We start from the raw sequence: 22,242 nt of genomic DNA, 5'->3' as shown, positions 1-22,242 counted from the left end.
GCAGGACGTACAAACAATTAGAAACCAGTTTCTTCCTTTCTCTTTTCTTTAGAGTTATTAGACCTTCTGTACAAACCACAGTTTTGTTTTGTTTCGTTTTGTTAATTGTAGTCAAAAACACAGAACATAAAATTCACCGTTTTAACCATTTTAAGTGTACACTCCTGTGCTATTAAGTACATCCATATTGTTGTGAAATCATCACCAGCACCCATCTCCAAGTGTTGTTTTTTAAATGGGACATTAAAATCCAGTGGAGTAAAAATAGTATAGCTACTTTCCAGGAGTATTTGAGGTTGAAAATTGGAGTAAATCCTTCCAAATTTTCCGTAAAAAGATAAAATCACAAATGCTTATGAAGAACAGTACTTTAGTGCCTGGCCAGGTGGTGGCACAGTGGATAGAGTGTCAGACTGAAATGCGGAGGACCCAGGTTTGAGACCCTGAGGTTGCCAGCTTGAATGCAGGCTCTTCTGGTTTGAGCAAAGCTCACCAGCTTGGACCCAAGGTCTCTAGCTTGAGCAAAGGGTTACTCGGTCTGCTGAAGGCCCGCGGTCAAGGCACATATGAGAAAGCAATCAATGAACAACTAAGGTGTTGCAACGAAAAACTGATGATTGATGCTTCTCATCTCTCTCCGTTCCTGTCTGTCTGTTCCTATCTATCCCTCTCTCTGACTCTATCTCTGTCTCTGTAAAAAAGAAAAAAAAACAGTACTTTAGTTCCTTGTGTGAAAAGCAGATGCATGGGTTCAGGCCACTCCCCTTTAGTAGCAGTTGGATATTCTGGGAATGCTGGCTCAGTGACCATAACACACTAACAGGTGAGGCCTTGCCGAGAACTCATCTCCCTCAATGCAATCTTGACAGCTGCTCTCCACTGAGGGTTTCCAGTGTGCCGGGCACTGTGATAAGTGACTCACTGGTACTACTCTTCACAACCATCCTCAACGCAAATACTATATCCATTTTACACACGAGGCAACTGAGGTGTAGAGAGGAATTTACTTGTCCAAAGCCTCATAGCTAGAAAATGGCAGATCTGGGATTGAAATCAAAGTCATTGGATAAAGAAGATATAGTACATATATATAATAGAATGCTACTCATCCATGAGAAATGATGACATATTGCCATTCACGACAACATGGATGGCCCTTGAGAACATTATGCTAAGTGAAATAAGTAAATTAGAAAATGCTAAGAACTGTATGATTTCACACATACGTGGGATATAAAAATGAGACTCATGGACTTAGACAAAAGTGAGGTGGTTACCAGATGAGAAGGAAGGGAGTAAAGAGGGCCAAATATATGGTGACGGAAAATGATTTGACTTTGGGTGATGGGCACACAACACAATCAATAGTTCAAATGCTATAGAGGTGTTTACCTGAAACCTATGTCTTCTTATTGACCAATGTAACCCCATTAAATTTAACTTCTAAATTAAAAAGAAATCAAGGTCATCTGGTCCCTGAGCCAGCATTGCATAGAAGTAGACAGCTTTTAATGAAGGCACGTGGTTTGGTATTGAGTCAGTCTGGTGCCTTGGAGAGAACCCTGTGGCACTCTGTGTGTTCCAGAGTATGGACTGTTCATGCTGAAAGAAATGTCTGATGACTCGCAAACCGCCTGGGGTTCAGGGATGAGTGGACACTTAAGGAAGTGGTGAACCAAGCAGACCTCAGAGCTACCTTCCCACCCTGGTTCACCAGGACAAAAGCACTTTCTCAGGGGACACTCTGGTACAGCTAACGATTCTTCATTAAACCTTATGTTGTTGTTTTTAAGTGGTCATTGCTAGCTATAAGAGTGGTTCCCAGACTTGACTGGCACGAGAATGCCCCGATGCCTGTTAAAAGTGTTGATTCCCATACGTAAAACGGTTAATGTAATACACCATATCAACAAAACAAAGAACAAAAACCACATGATCTTATCAATAGACGCAGAAAAGGCTTTCGATAAAATACAACACAATTTTATGTTTAAGACTCTCAACAAAATGGGTATAGAAGGAAAATATCTCAACATGATAAAGGCCATATATGATAAACCATCAGCTAACATCATATTAAATGGCACTAAACTGAAGGCTTTCCCCCTTAAATCAGGAACAAGACAGGGTTGTCCACTCTCTCCACTCTTATTTAATGTGGTACTAGAGGTTCTAGCCAGAGCAATCAGACAAGACAAAGAAATAAAAGGCATCCATATCAGAAAAGAAGAAGTAAAGGTATCACTTTTTGCAGATGATATGATCCTATACATCGAAAACCCCAAAGAATCCACAAAAAGACTACTAGAAACAATAAGCCAATACAGTAAGGTCGCAGGATACAAAATTAACATACAGAAGTCAATAGTCTTTCTATATGCCAACAATGAAACAACTGAGAAGGAACTCAAAAGAATAATCCCCTTCACGATTGCAACAAAAAAAAATACTTAGGAATAAACATAACAAAGAATGTAAAGGACTTATATAATGAAAACTATAAACCATTGTTAAGGGAAATCGAAAAAGATATAATGAGATGGAAGAATATACCTTGTTCTTGGCTAGGAAGAATAAATATAATCAAGATGGCTATATTACCCAAAGCAATATACAAATTTAATGCAATTCCCATCAAACTTCCAATGACATTTTTTAAAGAAATAGAGCAAAAAATCATCAGATTTATATGGAACTATAAAAAACCCCGAATAGCCAAAGCAATCCTAAAGAAAAAGAATGAAGCTGGGGGCATAACAATACCTGACTTCAAACTCTATTATAGGGCCACGACAATCAAAACAGCATGGTATTGGCAGAAAAATAGACACTCAGACCAATGGAACAGAATAGAAAGTCCAGAAATAAAACCACATATATATAGTCAAATAATTTTTGATAAAGGGGCCAACAACACACAATGGAGAAAAGAAAGCCTCTTCAATAAATGGTGCTGGGAAAACTGGAAAGCCACATGCAAAAGAATGAAACTGGACTACAGTCTCTCCCCCTGTACAAAAATTAACTCAAAATGGATCAAAGATCTAAACATAAGACCTGAAACAATTAAGTACATAGAAGAAGACATAGGTACTCAACTCATGGACCTGGGTTTTAAAGAGCATTTTATGAATTTGACTCCAATGGCAAGAGAAGTGAAGGCAAAAATTAATGAATGGGACTACATCAGACTAAGAAGTTTTTGCTTAGCAAGAGAAACTGATAACAAAATAAACAGAAAGCCAACTAAATGGGAAATGATATTTTCAAACAACAGCTCAGATAAGGGCCTAATATCCAAAATATACAAAGAACTCATAAAACTCAACAACAAACAAACAAACAATCCAATAAAAAAATGGGAAGAGGATATGAATAGACACTTCTCCCAGGAAGAAATACAAATGGCCAACAGATATATGAAAAGATGCTCATCTTCTTTAGCTATTAGAGAAATGCAAATCAAAACAGCAATGAGATACCACCTCACACCTGTTCGATTAGCTGTTATTAGCAAGTCAGGTAATAGCAAATGTTGGAGAGGCTGTGGAGAAAAAGGAACCCTCATACACTGTTGGTGGGAATGTAAAGTAGTACAACCATTATGGAAGAAAGTATGGTGGTTCCTCAAAAAACTGAAAATAGAACTACCTTATGACCCAGCAATCCCTCTACTGGGTATATATTCCCAAAACTCAGAAACATTGATACGTAAAGACACATGCAGCCCCATGTTTATTGCAGCATTGTTCACAGTGGCCAGGACATGGAAACAACCAAAAAGCCCATCAATAGATGACTGGATAAAGAAGATGTGGCACATATACACTATGGAATACTACTCAGCCATAAGAAATGATGACATCGGAACATTTACAGCAAAATGGTGGGATCTTGATAACATGATACGAAGCGAAATAAGTAAATCAGAAAAAAACAGGAACTGTATTATTCCATACGTAGGTGGGGCATAATAGTGAAACTAAGAGACATTGATAAGAGTGTGGTGGTTACGGGGGAGAGGGGGGAATGGGAGAGGGATAGGGGGTGGGGAGGGGCACAAAGAAAACAAGATAGAAGGTGACAGAGGACAATCTGACTTTGGGTGGTGGGTATGCAACATAATTGAACGACAAGATAACCTGGACTTGTTATCTTTGAATATATGTATCCTGATTTATTGATGTTACCCCATTAAAAAAATAAAATTATAAAAAAAAAAAAAAAGTGTTGATTCCGCCTAACCTGTGGTGGCGCAGTGGATAAAGCGTCAACCTGGAAACACTGAGGTTGCCAGTTCAAAACCCTGGGCTTGCCTGGTCAAGGCACATATGGGAGTTGATGCTTCCTGCTCCTCCCCCCTTCTCTCTCTCTCTCTCCTCTCTAAAATGAATAAATAAAATCTAAAAAAAAAAAGTGTCGATTCCCAGACCCTGCAACCTGGAGGTTGGGACAGAGGAGGCTCTGGGGTGAGAATGGGGAACCAGGATCTTAGAGGACCCTGAGTCTGGGCTCTGCCTCCCACACTGACAAACCTGCTATCCGGGTGGCCCAAGGAGGGAGTAGGTTTACCTGTCACTTTGTTCACTGAGTCAGCAAACTTTTATGGGGTAACCACCCAAGTCAGATGCTGTGCTTGTTGCAATTTAACATTTATTTTGTGATTTGATTAATTATTGTCTCTTCCACTAGACTATAAGCCAGGGGTCCCCAAACTTTTTACACCGGGGGCCAGTTCACTGTCCCTCAGACCGTTGGAGGGCCAGACTATAAAAAAAAAACTATGAACAAATCTCTATGCACACTGCACATATCTTTTTTTTTTTTTTCCTGAAGCTCGAAACGGGGAGAGACAGTCAGACAGACTCCCGCATGCGCCCGACCGGGATCCACCCGGCACGCCCACCAGGGGCAACGCTCTGCCCACCAGGGGGCGATGCTCTGCCCCTCCGGGGCGTTGCTCTAGCGCCTGGGGCAGAGGCCAAGGAGCCATCCCCAGCGCCCGGGCCATATTTGCTCCAATGGAGCCTTGGCTGCGGGAGGGGAAGAGAGAGACAGAGAGGAAGGAAGGGGGGGGGTGGAGAAGCAAATGGGCGCTTCTCCTATGTGCCCTGGCCGGGAATCGAACCCGGGTCCCCCGCACGCCAGGCCAATGCTCTACCGCTGAGCCAACCGGCCAGGGCCCACATATCTTATTTTAAAGTAAAAAAACAAAATGGGAACAAATACAATATTTAAAATAAAGAACAAGTAAATTTAAATCAACAAACTGACCAGTATTTCAATGGGAACTATGCTCCTCTCACTGACCACCAATGAAAGAGGTGCCCCTTCCAGAAGTGCGGTGGGGGCCGGATAAATGGCCTCAGGGGGCCGCATGCGGCCCGCGGGCCGTAGTTTGGGGACCCCTGTTATAAGCTCTATGAGGGTAAGGCTTTGCCATTCTTGCTCACTGCCAGATCTCCATGGCTTAAAATAGAGTAGATGGTCAATGACTATTTGTTAAATGAATGAATGAAGTGAATAATAAAATATATGCAAAAACAAATAAAACCCAGTCCCTGTCCTCAGTATGCTTGCAACCTAGGTAGTTGGGCATGTAAACACATCACTACATTAAGGAGTTCTTGTGTTTTGCCAGATGTCACCCAGGCATGAGGACACCACCTCCCCAACAAGGCCTAATCCAAACTGGGTTAGACAAGAAGATGGCAAGACTGAATCATCAGGACCAGAGGAGGGCTGACCTGAGCTGGGCTGGACAAGGGTGAGTCAGGTGGGCAAAGCAGGGATAAAGACAAGTGGCAACTTGTCACCAGGCAGACAGGCTGCTCTTCTGAGGGTCCTGGAGAACTTAAGCATCAGGTGCCCAGTGTGGTGATATGCTCATAACACCTTCCTTTGGGTGTCTTTCTCTCCTCCCTGTTTGCTGGGGATCACTTCTCAATATAAAAATCCTGCATTCAGTTCCTTTATTAGGATGTGTAGCTTGGCAAAACTAAAACAAATGGAAAGAACTTTAATCTTTGGGTCAGAAAACGTTGCCCCACCTCCACCTCTGAGAACCTCAGAGACCCTCATTTTTTAATGTATAAAATGAGGATAATCTTTCATTATTCACAGCACTTCTAGGAAGAAGAAATTAAACTGAGTGTGGAAATGATTCACAAACTGCAACGTAGTGTATAAAACAGTGTTATCACTGTGGTTTAACAGGAGTCCCCAAACTATGGCCCGCGGGCCACATGCGGCCCCCTGAGGCCATTTATCTGGCCCCCACCGCACTTCCGGAAGGAGCACCTCTTTCATTGGTGGTCAGTGAGAGGAGCATAGTTCCCATTGAAATACTGGTCAGTTTGTTGATTTAAATTTACTTGCTCTTTATTTTAAATATTGTATTTGTTCCCGTTTTGTTTTTTTACTTTAAAATAACATATGTGCAGTGTGCATAGGGATTTGTTCATAGTTTTTTTTATAGTCCGGCCCTCCAACAGTCTGAGGGACAGTGAACTGGCCCCCTGTGTAAAAAGTTTGGGGACCCCTGGTTTAGGAGGAATTTCTTTACTGTTCAACTGCTAAATGAAAGAATTCCTCAGGACTTGGTCCTTGTCCTCTTCTCTCACTTTTTACCCCTTCCTATGATCTCATCCATTTCTAAGGCATCAGTACATCAACGACATTAGACACATAGCTTTAGTCTAGACCCGTGCTGTCCGATAAGGTAGCCATTAGCCACATGTGGCTATTGAGAACCTGAAATGTGACTAGTCTGAATTGAGATGTGCTGTGAGTGAAAAATCACAGTGGAATTTAAGATAGTATAAGAAAAGAATGTAAAATATCTCAATAATAATTTTTTATTGTGAACTAAAAAGCTTTTGCACAGCTAAAGACAATATGAACAAAATAAAAAGACAACCCACACAATGGGAGAACATTTTCGACAATATGTCTGATAAAGGATTAATAACCAAAACTTATAAAGAACTTGCAAAACTTAACACCAGGAAGATAAACAATCCAATCAAAACCTGGGCAAAAGAAATTAATAGACACTTCTCCAAAGAGGACATACAGATGGCCAACAGGCATGTGAAAAAATGCTCAACATCACTAATCATTAGAGAAATGCAAATTAAAACCACAATGAGATACCACCTCACACCTGTCAGAATGGCGCTCATCAACAAAACAACACAGAATAAGTGCTGGTGAGGATGTGGAGAAAAGGGAACCCTCCTGCACTGCTGGTGGGAATGCAGACTGGTGCAGCCACTGTGGAAAACAGTGTGGAGATTCCTCAAAAAATTAAAAATGAAACTGCCTTTTGACCCAGCCATCCCACTTTTAGGAATATATCCTATGAATACCAAATCACTGTTTCAAAAGGAGAAATGCACCCCCATGTTTATTGCAGCATTGTTCACAATAGCCAAGATCTGGAAACAGCCCAAGTGTCCATCAGTGGGTGAGTGGATTAAAAGCAGTGGTACATATACACAATGGAATACTATGGGGCCGTGAAAAAGAAGGAAATTTTACCTTTTGCAACAACATGGATGGACCTGGAAACTGTTAGCTAAGTGAAATAAGCCAGGTAGAAAAAGAAAAATATCATATGACCTCACTCATTTGAGGAATCCAGTGAACAATGTGAACTGAGGAACTGAATAGAGGCAGAGGAGAGATCAAAGGGACCAGAGGGAAAGCGGACAGACGGAAAGGGGATGAGAGGATGGGATCAGAGAAGGGAAAGAGATTAGTGAAATTATATATACATAACACAGCGTTATAGAGAACAGCACAGCAAATCCTGGAGGGAAGAGGGGGAGAGGGGAAGGCGTTAGGGGGAGGGGCAAAGGGGGTGTCGAGGGGAACATGCGGGTAGGGGGAGATATATTCGGTAGGACACTTGAATCTATGTAAACACAGTAAATTAAAATCAATAAAAATAATTTTTTATTGTGATGAAATGTTGAAATAATAATACAAGGGTGGGAAAAGTAAGTTTATAGTTGTTCATGTGGGAAGAGACATGCAGCTTATGAGTGTTACAGTAGCTTTATTAACTCAAAAGAATGTCCCATTGGCACAGTACACTTAGGTGCAATCTCGTAAGTGTTCAAACTGGTGGCCTTCATCCTTTACACATCTGTGTAGTTGGCTTGCTGCACTCAAGCACACTGTGGCACTGAGTTCTTACCTACTTTTGTCCACCCCTATATTTTGGATATATTGAGTTACATAAAATATATTACTAAAAGCATTTATTTTATTTATGTAGACTTTCCAAGTATGTTGTCTTTCCAATCATCCCTTGCTTGATGCTCTTCTGAAGGTGACATAATATTGGTTCTACAGAATCATGTAGGGTTTGTTTCTGGGTTTTTGTTTGGGGGAGGGGGTTGGCAAAAAAGAAATTTATTTCTTTACTACAACAGCAATCACATTTATATCCAAGTAACCAAATCACCATCCATCAGGTAAAAGAAAGAAATAATGCTGAGATTTTTAAGATACTTGCTTCTGGCCCTGGCCAGTTGGCTCAGCGGTAGAGCCCAGCGTATGGAAGTCCCGGGTTCAATTCCCAGCCAGGGCACACAGGAGAAGCGCCTATCTGCTTCTCCACCCCTCCCCCTCTCCTTCCTCTCTGTCTCTCTCTTCCCCTCCTACGGCCAAGGCTCCACTGGAGCAAAGTTGGCTCAGGCACTGAGGATGGCTCCATGGCCTCTGCTTCAGGCACTAGAATGCCTCCAGTTGCAATGGAGCAAGGGCCTCATAGGGGCAGAGCATCACCTCCTAGTGGACATGCTGGGTAGATCCTAGTCGGTGCATGTGCGAGTCTGTCTCTCTGCTTCCCTGCTTCTCACTTCAGAAAAATACAAATAAATAAATAAAATACATGCTTTTTTGAACTTTAGTAGCAGAAGCTGGTCTGTTATCATAATGCTGCTGACAATACTTAGGCAACAGGAGGCTGGGGACTTGATGCACGAGGCTGCAAGAATTCAAGTTAGTATAAAATATATTGCTAAGATTAATTTCACCTCTTCTACTTTTATAAAAGTGGCTACTAGAAAAACTGAAATGTGACTTGCAATATTTCTACTGAGCAGTGCGGGTCTCTTTTCTGAGGTCCTGATCTGAATATCCAACTGCTTCTGTGACATTTCCCCTGCATATTCAGTACCTCAAAAACAACTGTTCAACAACTGAACTCAAAACCTTCCCCTCCTTCCAATCTATTATAATAGCCTTTTACTTAATCTCCTGCACGTACTCTTAACCCTCCTCCCCTTAATTCATTGCAGCAAGCGTGATTTTTCAAAACACAAATGTTATCATGTCACTGACCTCCACTGGTTTAGGATTAATTCTAAAATCCTCAGACTGACTTGCAAGTCCCTGCCCACCATCTCCCTCACCGTCTTTATCCAATGCGTGACCCACTCTTGCTCTCCAACCAATTTCCTGTAGGTATCCAACTATTTCCTGCTGTGAGATCCCTGCATTTGCTTTCCTTCTGCCTAGAATCCTCTTCACCTCTGTCCAGCTAACTTCTAATCATCCATCAGATATTATTGTCGATGTCATTTTTTTTCAGGGAAGACTGCCCTGGCCCTCAACACTTACATTTGGTGGCACTCACCATAATTATAATTAATATTTTGTGTAATCTATTAAATGTGTTTTTGGCCCTGGCCGGTTGGCTCAGCAGTAGAGTGTCGGCCTGGCATGCGGGGGACCCAGGTTCGATTCCCGGCCAGGGCACATGGGAGAAGCCCCCATTTGCTTCTCCACCCCCTCCTCCTTCCTCTTTGTCTCTTTCTTCCCCTCCCGCAGCCAAGGCTCCATTGGAGCAAAGATGGCCCGGGCGCTGGGGATGGCTCCTTGGCCTCTGCCCCAGGCGCTAGAGTGGCTCTGGTCGCGACAGAGCGACGCCCCGGAGGGGCAGAGCATCACCCCCTGGTGGGCAGAGTGTCGCCCCTGGTGGGCGTGCCGGGTGGATCCCGGTCGGGCGCATGCGGAAGTCTGTCTGACTGTCTCTCCCTGTTTCCAGCTTCAGAAAAATACAAAAAAAAAAAAGAATAAAAAAAAATGTGTTTTCTTCCCCAAATGGTAAGCTCAGTCATAGCTCTATTGGCTTCCCAATTGTGTAGCCCAGGGCCTGACTTAGATACTTAAATACTTAAATAATAGTTATTTATATATAAATTTATGAACAGGTGAATAAAAAGACGCTAAATGAGGTATGGTCATAAAGACATGATGTATTTTAAAACAAATATACCAGGTACAAATATCTAAATGTGTTATCTCTAAATCATCAATTTTGGAAGAAAATACATTTATTCCAACAAACAACTCAAAAGAATTTAGTAGCTCATGATATTTGTTATTAATTTACAAACCACGCAAGAAAAAAAGTCTCATTTATTATTCCTAATTTTAGATTTTAAACATATTTTATCATGCACCTTCTTCATCAAACTTACTTAGTTTTGAATGATTTCAGAGATATTAGCAAAGAGTATGTTTGAAAGCAGCAATGTCTGACAGAACTTTCTGCAGCGATGAAAATGTAGTGTGCCTGCACTGTCCAGTTTGGTAGCCACCAGCCACATGAGCCTATTGAGCAGCTGAAATGTAGCTAGTGGAAATATAGAACAAATTTTTTTATTTGATTTTATTTTAATTAACTTGAATTGAAAGAACTGCATATGGCTAATGACTATCTAATTAGACAGCATACCTAGCTTAAAGTCATCACCAAAGACAAGTTCCTAAAATATTTTATATGCCAGAGACCTTTTCTTTTTTTTTCACAGAGACGAGAGAGAGTCAGAGAGAGGGATAGATAGGGACAGACAGACAGGAATGGAGAGAGATGAGAAGCATCAATCATCAGTTTTTCGTTGTGACACTTTAGTTGTTCATTGATTGCTTTCTCATATGTGCCTTGACTGCGGGCCTTCAGCAGACCAAGTAACCCCTTGCTTGAGCCAGTGACCTTGGGCTCAAGCTGGTGAGCTTTGCTCAAACCAGATGAGCCCGTGCTCAAGCTGGCGACCTCGGGTCTCAAACCTGGATCCTCCGCATCCCAGTCCGACGCTCCATCCACTGCGCCACTGCCTGGTCAGGCCAGAGATCTTCTTAAAATTAGTGTATAACCTCAACAAATGTCTAGTTGTACTCAAAGATCATATATAACATATATGAAATGGCCTTTGAGTAAAATAAGGCAGTGATAGTGCTATAAAGATTCACTTCAGATGCCAATGTCTGCTCTTCAAATATGCATACCTTTTCTATAAAGAATGCCAAAGACCTTGTTCCATTTTGCCAGGCCAACATAACAACATGAGTCACAACAGGCTCAGATGACCACTGAGAATAAGAGAAGGTCATCTATAACAAGTAATCATTAGGAACACAGAGCTCAAGTCTGTCATGGATTTGTCTCGTAGGCAGTCCCCCTTACCATTATGTAATAATGAACATATGAAAAGGTCAAATCAAGAAGGCAATCACGCCACGTGGAAAAAAAAAAAAAAAGAAGGCAATCATGTACTTTTGGAACTAGTAAACAAATAACAGAACTGAGATGTCATGAGGCTTCAACTGTGAGTGAAGTTTTGCCAAGAGAGCCGACATCACTCAACATTAAAAGGCAAGAGACCATTGCCAATGAGACAACATCAGCGTCGCGTGCTGACAAAGGCGCTGCTGTGCACAGGGCAGTTGAGTTGAATTTGTATGGCAAACAGACGCCAGTGCAACATCCAGGCCTTTGCTGTACAGCGAGTGATTTGGGTGGATGGCAAAAGTTTCAGTGGCCTGGCATATGCATCCATATTTCCAGGCTCACAGTTTAATGTCTTTAAATATAAGAAAATACACTTCTGCACATATATCCCAGGGCCTCCATGGTCAAGTTAACTTCCAGATATGTTGCCACCCACATGTACATATGTGCTCATTAGTATATTGGTATATTCTGGGTATATTCTTGTAGAGTTATTTACTATAATTTCAATGAAAGATTAAAATGGTGTATTTGCAACAGAAGTTTAAGTTTACTACATGCTTTTTAGTTAATGGGTTGAATAAAATATTGGCCATGTTACAAGGTACTTGTGAGATATTCATGTCTTTGAAATTTTACTTTGATGAATTGGAAAGGAAGGGGAAATAAATCACAGCAGAGTTAATGAATGACCCTAATTATTTTTAATGACATATGTTTTTAATTTTTTAATTTTTTTTTCATTTTAAAGAGGAGAGGGAGAAACAGAGAGAGAGAGAGAGAGGAGAGACAGAGAGAGAGAAGGGGAGGAGGAGCTGGAAGCATCAACTCCTATATGTGCCTTGACCAGGCAAGCCCAGGGTTTCGAACTGGCGACCTCAGCATTTCCAGGTCGACGCTTTATCCACTGCGCCACCACAGGTCAGGCTTTAATGATATTAACTAACTCTTCAATTGTGGAAATTTCACAAGAAATCTGTCCATCCATGAATTAATTTCAAATTACTATATCTGATACTTGTTTCTCTGGGGTTTTTCTTAATTGGTTTTGCTGAGTTCTTTGATATTTTGAGAGGAGGAAATAAGTCTTCCCTACAATCTTTGACTTCCAAAGTGCTTTACACAAAGCTTCCCAATTATCTCGGTGATGGTGATAATGATGGTGTAAGAAAAACAAGTACAGTGTTGCGACACACCTGCAGTGAACAATGAGCAAGAAACAGAGATAGCACTAGACAGTAAAGTATCAACACAGTATAACACAGATACAGATGTGGTGAATAAAGTCTTTGTTTCTGTTATTTATTTAAGTAATTTGCTGAACAACCATAAAGTCTTCCCATTGGTCATTGATTCAAGGCATTCCCTCTTCCAGAATGAGCATCCATTTCCATTTTACCTCCCTAATCCAATAGATAGTGTGACTTGTTCCTGGGCTGCCAGAGCCTCATCTCCTCCTATATGCTCTGACTTACCATCCATACCCTCCCTTCTCACTCTGCCCCCCCACACACACACACACACTTGAGTTACCTTAACATTTTCTGGCAATGGTTTGTTCTGGGTCAGCCCCACAGCGATCAAAGCAATCACCGCCATGACAAAGGAGAAGCCAAGGATGATCAGTATATGTCTGGAACAAAATCCCTTCAGTCCAGAGTCTGAAACCAAAAGCAGAACAGAAACTATCAATAAGAAAGCAATAAACATTGATTTCCCTCCCTTTTCTGTATGATCTAGTGTTAGGTATCTGGAGACATCAAAGAGAAAAGAATATTTATCCATGAGGTACTTGCAAAGTAGTTGGGTAACAGTTCAAGAACAAAAGGGTCTGTCTGTAATGTGATGACAGCCAAGACTGAGTTAGAGTCTGTCATATGGAAAATGGGCAGAATGAGGTCTATAATCAGATAGGGAATGAGGAAAGGGAAGAGAATCCCAAGTTGGCAGTTTGTCTCAAAGGTCACGTAAGTCTATTAAGGTACAAGCAACAAATAACAAAAAGTAGAATAGCTCTCTTCGTTTTTAAAATCTACCACAAAATGTTTGAGTTCTAAAAAGGTATTCAGAATACATCATCAGACAACATCAAAGCCCCACAATTCAATGACGTTTCCTGGTTGGCCACATCCCTTACATTTCAACCACATTGGTCTGTTAATTGGTAATTGTGCAGAGGCTGTGGAGTTTTGACTGTTTCATCATTCACATTATCTTGTCGATTCTATTCTTAGTCTCACCTTATTGTGAACATAAAAAAGCTCCAGGAGAATTACATAAAAGGCAAAACTTACTTGGGTCAGAAAAAACAGCATATGATGCAGGCGAACGGGAAATGGAATGGCTGCCCTATTTCCTCCATTCTGACAATTCACTCTCATCCTCTCTCAAATTCCCAAGCTGTCCCCAAAGCTTTTTCTTTGGCTTTGGGCAAGAAGGTTAGGATAAAGTAAAAAAGACACATGTGAAAATGAGATGGGTTCTCCAGGATACAGTGCACTTGGCACGGGATTAAAGCAGTTGAGAAGGGAGCCTGTACACTGAAACGTACACTTCTCCTCAAGCTCTGGAGCAGAAGCTTGGACTTCTCTGGACTGTATGGGTCTTCAGTCTGCATCAGCCTCTAGACTCATTTTTTTTCAACTGCAGTTGACATTCAATATTATATTCATATTAGCTTCAGGTGTACGGCATAGCAGTCAGATATCTATATAATTTAAAAGTGATCCCCCCAATATTTCAAGTATCCACCTGGTCCTATACATAATCATTACAATATTACTGACTATACCAGGGGTCCCCAAACTATGGCCCGCAGGCTGCATGCGGCCCCCTGAAGCCATTTATCCGGCCCCCACTGCACTTCCAGAAGAGGCACCTCTTTCATTGGTGGTCAGTGAGAGGAGCATAGTTCCCATTGAAATACTGGTCAGTTTGTTGACTTAAATTTACTTGTTCTTTATTTTAAATATTGTATTTGTTCCCGTTTTGTATTTTTACTTTAAAATAAGATATGTGCAGTGTGCATAGGGATTTGTTCATAGTTTTTTTTATAGTCTGGCCCTCCAACGGTCTGAGGGACAGTGAACTGGCCCCCTGTGTAAAAAATTTGGGGACCCCTGGACTATACTATGCTGTACTTTACATGCCTGTGACTATTTTGTACTACCAATTTGTACTTCTTTTTTTTTTTAATGTTTTCACTGATTTGAGGGAGAGAGATAAAGAGAGAGAGTGGATGGGAGAGTGAAAGACAGAGAAGTATCAACTCATCATTTTAGTTAGTTGTTCCATTTAGTTGTGTGCTCACTGATTGATTCTCGTATGTGCCCTGATGGAGGAGGGATGGGCATTGAACCCGCTACCTCTGGCAGGTTGGGTCATGCTTTCTTTAGCTACTAAACCACCCAGCCAGGACCCAATTTGTACTTCTTAATACCTTCACCTTTTTCATCCAATCCCCCAACCTTCCTCCCATCTGGCAACCAACCATCAGTTTGTTCTTTGTATCCATGAGTGTTTCTGTTTTGTTTGTTCATTTATTTTGTTCTTTAGATTTCACATATGCGTAAGTGAAATCATATGGTTTTTGTCTGTGTTTGACTTATTTCACTTAGCATAACACCCTCTACATATATCCAGGTCGTTACAAATGGTAAGATTTCATTTTTTTATTGCCAAATAATATTCTATTGTATGTATGTACCACCTCTTCTTTATCCAACCATCTATTGACAGGCACTTAGGTTGGTCCCATAGCTTGGCTATTGTAACTAATGCTTCAATGAACATATGGGTACACATATCTTTTCACATTAATGTTTTGGATTTCTTTAGATAACTACCCAGAAGCAGAATTGCTGGGTAATAAGATAGTTCTATTTTTAAGTTTTTGAAGAACCTCCATACTGTTTTCCATGGTGGCTATACCAATATGTAATCCCATCAACAATGCACAAGGTCAACTTCTAGAATCTCGAACCAGTCCTTGCCCATAAGATAAAACAGTATAAAACAAGGGGGAAAGTTTTAGCAACACCATTATCTACTGCTTCCAAACAAAGAACAACAGATGAAAAAAAAAAAAAAGAGCAACAGATGAAATATACAGCACTTCCCATCTTCTCCACTCCCAAAAAAACCTCAATTTTGTTCAGATGCCTGCTATTCCTCCAAGTAACCCACACACCTCACGGTTAAGGAATACAACCCTCAGCTCAGGGACAAGCCCTGACCAGTGGTTGGTTCAGCAAATGGTATGTACCCCAAGATGGCTCATGAGGCCCTGGCAGAAGTCTGCTGGGCAAGTCTAGGCAAAGAAAGGAAGCATTCTCTCTTCTTCCTCACACACTGTCCTACCTGGATGGAATGACATCAAATGATGGCTGAGTAAAGATGGAGAGAATGAGCCCTTGATGGCACTTGGAGCTGCTAAAACAGCCAACCCTGGTCCAATCCTTTCATTAAAGTTACGCTTACACCCAATTACAGTCAGGATTTTAATACCTTGAAGCCAAAATGTCCTGATACAACTGGTGTGGCAGAAATGTCCTGTTTGATGTCAGAGCTCTGGAATCTGGAAGAGGGCCCCTAAGTACCACCTACCTGAAGATTCCAAAAGTTGTGATACTGACAAACACAGCTCATAACAACCACATGCTTTGGATGAACAATTACAAATCTAATACCCAATGGCAGCACACTGCAGCAGTGTTTCTGCTATCGTGGAATTTTGAATGCTTTACTCAAGCTGTTCATAAAGGTCCACCTATTTAGTTCATTTGTTTTTATAAGTATAACAATTTTTCTATCTTATTTTCCTTCCACATCTATCCAGGCACTAATCTTAGCATCCAAAGAAAAAGACCAACAAGGTCCCTACTCTTTGGAGTTCACACCCTAGTGGGGGAGATAGTTAAAGCAGAAGAAATTAAAACCAAGCAATGTTATATAGTGACCTGCATTAGAGTTGAGGTGGGGGGATTCCATTTAGGGTCAGGAACACCTCTCTGAGAAGGTGACATTTGAGCTGAGACCTGGGTGATAACCAAACACCAGCTATGAGGAGTAAGAACATTCAAGAAGAGGGAACAACTGCAAATGTCCTGAGGTAGGAAATATCTCGGTGTGACTCTAATTGTTTCTTCCTTTTACTTTACTAAGGAGAATATTTACTAATTCATTGTTATCCCGGAACAGTTGACAGTATAGTTTCCCACATTTTCCCAGCTTTTGCAATGATATCCAAATTATTAGAATATAATTCAACCCTTTCATCCTATTCTTATTAAAGAAATGATAAGAAAAAAACCTTAGAAAGTTTAGGATTTTTCATACACAATTTTCAAAAGTTTTATTAAGAAAAAAGAATGACTGTTTATTTTTCTTATAACTAACTTGATTACCCAGAGATGAATCATTTAAATATTATGTTTTCTAAGCCTATGAGAGATTGTCTTCAAAAGCCCCTATCACATGCAGGAAGCCAGATTTTTCTTAGGAAGTAGTACTAGACATGGGGTCCAGGTGGACTTATCTGGGATGTGATCATGAAAAGGGAATCACTTATGCCTGACCAGGCGGTGGCACACTGGATAGAGTGTCGGACTGGGATGTGGAAGACCCAGGTTCGAGACCCCGAGGTCTCCAGCTTGAGCGCGGGCTCATCTGGTTTGAGCAAAGCTCACCAGCGTGGACCCAAGGTCGCTGGCTCAAGCAAGGGGTTACTCGGTCTGCTGAAGGCTCCCGGTTAAGGCACATATGAGAAAGCAATCAATGAACAACTAAGATGTTGCAACAAGAAACTAATGATTGATGCTTCTCATCTCTCTCCATTCCTGTCTATCTGTCCCTATCTATCTCTCTCTCTGTCTCTGTAAAAAAAAAAAAAAAAGGGAATCACTTAGTTGACTGCCTCCTCTTCTCAAACCCCTAGAGCTCTTTCAGGTGTCGTGACTACTACAGTCAAGTTCTGTTATGGAAAATTCACAATGACCGTCTTCCCCTGAAAAGCCTTTCATTTGCCTTGTGGATCACAGAAATGTGGTTTCTATTGTACAATGGGAAACAGTTTCAGGAAATATTTTTACCAAAAATATCTAATGGCAAAGTGTTGTGTTTTCCTAAGAACTGTCTCATTATTTTGGAGAATTCAAGACTACCACTTCCCTCTCATTTTTTTCTTTTCATGAGACAAGTGAGAAGGCTTTCTGTTTAAGGTGAGAGAGCAGGTAGAAACTTCAACTCTTCACTTAATAGAAACACAAAACTGAAGGAAACCCAAACTTTGAGTTGACACAGACTGACTTCAAGCCAATTTCCTGTCAGAGGGCAAAAAAAAAAGTGTTTGATTCTTTACAGAAAGTCATCATGACATCCTATTAAAGTGAAGCTAGCATCCTATTAAAGTGAAGATCAGAATTATTTAATTTTGTCCTTAGCCAAAATTCTGCTGTACAGAGAAATCTCAGTATCTCAAACTTCATGATACCAAAGATATACAAAGATATAATATCTTAAAATTTTATTTCATTAATAAAAAGATTTGGGGTGTTGGCAGATGCGGTGGGTTTCAGGCAAAAACATAAGTTTGCTCTGCAGCTCCAGTATGACTCATTAGATTCAAATCATTGCCAGTTTCTGACGGGCCACATCCGGACCAAGCTTGGCTTGTCCTATAGAGAACAAAGCAGCAGACGTGGGCAAGCATGGGCGAATAAAGAGTGCCGTGCTACGGTCCTTCCTGTGTTTACACAGCCCCGTGATGGAACAATCACTGAGCTCAGGGAACTGGCCCTGATCTGGCCTGGCCATTTTTCCAGTTCCCAGAATCAAAGTTGCCACACCATCTCCGCCATCTCTTCCTTCCTCTCCATCAGAGAGTTCTTCTTGGTGACATATTTAAATCGTTCTCACATTCAGGCTTTAAGGTCCTTTCTGAGTTGCTTCATTCCAGCTGCCTTAGATCCACCCTCTTCTATGGTGCTATCCACCGCCACCCCCCACCCCCATTCCAACCACCCCACCTCTTCTGTAACAGCCCTTTCTGGTATCTCTCGCCCTTTCTAACGCCCTTCCCTATCAGAATCCATCCTTCGTGTGGCTGCAGAAAGCTTCCATAACTGACATTTCCACAGCTTTTCCTTACCAAGAATCTAAGGTAGCTTCCTACTGGCGGATGAAAGCCACACTGGTCTACCTGGACTTCTCAGCCCTTTAGAAATCTGAGCGCTTCCCATCTCACCATTCCAATAAACAAATGTTTGTGCTCGGGATTATAGTGCTTGATGATATGACCACTAGAATCTAAGTTGTCTGAGTGCAGGTGCTTTTATTTATTTATTTATAATAAATAAATAAATGGGCGGTAGCGGAGCAACCAAATGGCGCCGCAATTGGCCCCCCGTGAAAGCTGGAACGCCCACTAGTGGGCGGGAGGGACCAGGTTGACCATTACTGCAAAAGTGGGCGGTTTTTATAAAAAGGTTCGCCATCACGGCTCTAGATATTCAATGGGTTGACCCATTTCCATTTGAGAGTAACATCTTTATTGTTGAGGAGAGGGTGTACTTCATGCATTCTTTACATTAGTTAGCCATCAATTATTTATTGAATGTGTTATACTATGCGCTAGACTTGCCCTAGTTTCTGAGCTATGGCAGTGAATGCAACAGATAAATGACACTGTCCTGCTGGTGCTATATTCTAGTTTGGAGGAAAAGACAATGAACAAGAGAAATAAGTAATACAGTTTGTTACATAATCATAACTGCTAACGGAGGAAAAATGTAGAGGAAGAATAGGGCAACTAGGAAAGGCCTCTCTGGGATGGTGATATTGAGTATAAGGAGAATGCATGCATACCCTACAGCAAGAGCATTTAAGGCAACCAGAACTACACGTGAAAAGGCCCTGAGATGGGGAATTGCCTGACCAGGAGGCCAGTGTGGCAGGAAGAGTGATGGGGGAAGAATACCCCGTAACCATTGCTTTGTTTGTATGGCCTTACAAGTTCTGATGAGAGCTTTCCCTTACCTAAAGTGATCTGACTTATTTCTAGTGATTTGTATAATCTATACCCAGCACTACCACTGGCGCCTTGGAAGTCCTTGGAGAGGGAGGGTGTAGCTTTTTGGCAGCACACCCCTGCCTCCCCTGAGGAGGTACTGAGGCTACCCCAGTGAGGTCAGGTCGTGGGACAACCACACACCAAGTCTGAAGAGGGCCTGGCTCTGTTGGAGTGGAGCTTTTCCCAAGACCAGGGCTGGGAAGACACATCAAGGAGGAGTAAACACCATTACATGGGAGGTCTTCTCTATATCTTCTGGTCTTGATAGGTCAGGACTAAAGAGCATCGTGAGAGGTTGCCAAACCAACAGTCACCAGGATCCATCAGCAGAAAGCCTACTCCATAGACTTTTGAGGGGTGGCTCAAGTGAAAGCAGAGTCCAGACAATCTCACCTTTGCTCAGTCTCTCTCAGTTTCCATATCCTCATGTGCAAATGGGAATCTTAATAGCACCTACTTCATTGAGTTGCTAATAGTATATAGCAGACTACACTTTGAGCCTTCGCTGTATTCCAGATTTTGCTTTTAGCTCTTTAAATATAGCACTAATATAAGCCTCACTATAATCCTATGAGCTAAATTGTACTATTATCATTTTATCAGTTTCCTAAGACTGCCACGACAAATTGTCACAAACTTGGTGACTTAAAACAACAGAAATTTATTCTCTCACAATTTGGATGTCAGAAGTCCAGAATCAAGGTGTCAACAGAGCCAAAGGCCCTGGAGAAGATTCCTCTCGCCTATTCCAGGTTCTGCTGGGTCCTGGAGACCCTTGGCTTGTGGCTCCATCACTTCAATGTCCACCTCTGTTTGCACATGGACTTTTTCTCTCCTTGGACTTAACAGGACATCAGTCATTGGATTTAGAGCCCACCTTAAATCCAGAATGTTCTCATCTTAAGATCCTTAATTACATTTGCAAAGGCATGACTTCTAAATAAAGTCATAATTACAGGTACTGTTATTATCATCATTATTGTCACTTTACTAGATGAGGACACTGAGTCACAGAGAGGTTAAGTAAGTTGCCCAAAGTTGCACTAATGTAAATGTTGGTATCAAGAACTAAACATGGGCATCCTGGCTCGAGAGGCTAGGCTTCCCACTACTGCCCTCCCCTAGACCACATGACTGAGGCTTAGTACAGTGCCTGGTACATGGTACTAGTGCTGTATGTGGGCGCCAGTCTCATCATCCAGAAATGAAAAGTGACTAACTTCAATGATTTGGCTGGAAACGTTGTCCAGACTGTTGTCATTAATGATACCAGGCAATGTTGTATCTTTTAAAATAAAAAGTCTTTGGTCCCTGATAGAAGCTTACAGCTAAGTGGCAGAGGCTGAGATTGTGATTCTCAGGGAGGTTAAGGGACTTGCTCAAAGTTTTGACTCTTGCAAACACTGTGCAAGGATTTGATCCAAGTATCTCTACTCCACTCCTCTGCTTCAACCATGGCCCTGCATTAGAAATGTGTAGAAATTACTCAGGTTCATTCCTTCTCAGCTGACCCAATGCAAAACAACTCACCCAATGGAAATGGAAAGTTCTTAGTCTATTTCACACACACTCCCCCCACACCCATATTTTCCCAATTAATAAATCCAGAGTTAAGTTTGAAGTAGAGCAGTGTATTTGGCTGTGTTTTTTCCTGCTTGTTTTTAAATCAAGAAAGTTAGTACAGGCCCTGGCCGGTTGGCTCAGCGGTAGAGCGTCGGCCTAGCGTGCGGAGGACCGGGGTTCGATTCCCGGCCAGGGCACACAGGAGAAGCGCCCATTTGCTTCTCCACCCCTCCGCCGCGCTTTCCTCTCTGTCTCTCTCTTCCCCTCCCGCAGCCAAGGCTCCATTGGAGCAAAGATGGCCCGGGCGCTGGGGATGGCTCTGTGGCCTCTGCCTCAGGCGCTAGAGTGGCTCTGGTCGCAAGATGGCGACGCCCAGGATGGGCAGAGCAACGCCCCCCTGGTGGGCAGAGCGTTGCCCCTGGTGGGCGTGCCGGGTGGATCCCGGTCGGGCGCATGCGGGAGTCTGTCTGACTGTCTCTCCCTGTTTCCAGCTTCAGAAAAATGGAAAAGAAAAAAAAAAAAAAAAAAAAAAAAGAAAGTACAATGTCAATAAATACACAGATGCTAAAAATGAACTTCAAGGCCTCAGTGAGGTCAGGTTAGTTAAAGGCAAAGGAGACAGAGGGAAAACAAGATGAACACAGGGAAGGCAGAGAATAAGAGCAGAAGAAAGATGTGTGTTGAGGAGAATGAAAGGAGAGGTAGAGAGAGAGGTAATTGGGTAAATAACCCGTGTCCTGTTCCACTGATTTTTTTGAACCATGGACTTCAGAGTAAGTTATTTGCTTTATTTATAATATTTCATTTCTACTCTCTGAAATGTTAATTAGCTGATTGTTTTCAGTTCACAGCTCTTTTTTTTTAGGACTTTATTCGTTTTAGAGAAAGAGGGAGAGAGAACAGGGGAGGAGCGGGAAGCATCAATTCCCATATGTGCCTTGACCAGGCAAGCCCAGGGTTTCGAACCAGTGACCTCAGTGTTTCCAGGTGGACATTTTATCAACTGTGCCACCACAGGTCAGGCAGTTCACAGCTCTTAGTAAGAAAAAGAATGCATTTATCTTGAACTATCCTGGCTGATCCT

At 41.8% G+C, this 22,242-nt stretch overlaps 1 protein-coding gene across 1 annotated transcript in view; it reads right to left on the bottom strand.

Annotated features, from left to right (window-relative positions):
- Nucleotides 1–22,242, bottom strand: part of ENTPD1 (ectonucleoside triphosphate diphosphohydrolase 1) — a 112,817-nt gene that overhangs the window by 39,169 nt on the left and 51,406 nt on the right. Inside the window, exon 2 of the mRNA XM_066238865.1 lies at nucleotides 13,061–13,188. Coding sequence (XP_066094962.1) covers nucleotides 13,061–13,188 — 128 coding nt within the window. The remainder of the gene's footprint in view (nucleotides 1–13,060; nucleotides 13,189–22,242) is intronic.

This window comes from Saccopteryx bilineata, chromosome 7 (genome assembly GCF_036850765.1).
Source record: "Saccopteryx bilineata isolate mSacBil1 chromosome 7, mSacBil1_pri_phased_curated, whole genome shotgun sequence".
NCBI classification, from domain to species: Eukaryota; Metazoa; Chordata; class Mammalia; order Chiroptera; family Emballonuridae; genus Saccopteryx; species Saccopteryx bilineata.
The sequence above is the reverse complement of the archived record's forward strand: the minus strand, read 5'-3'. Positions and strand labels throughout refer to the sequence as shown.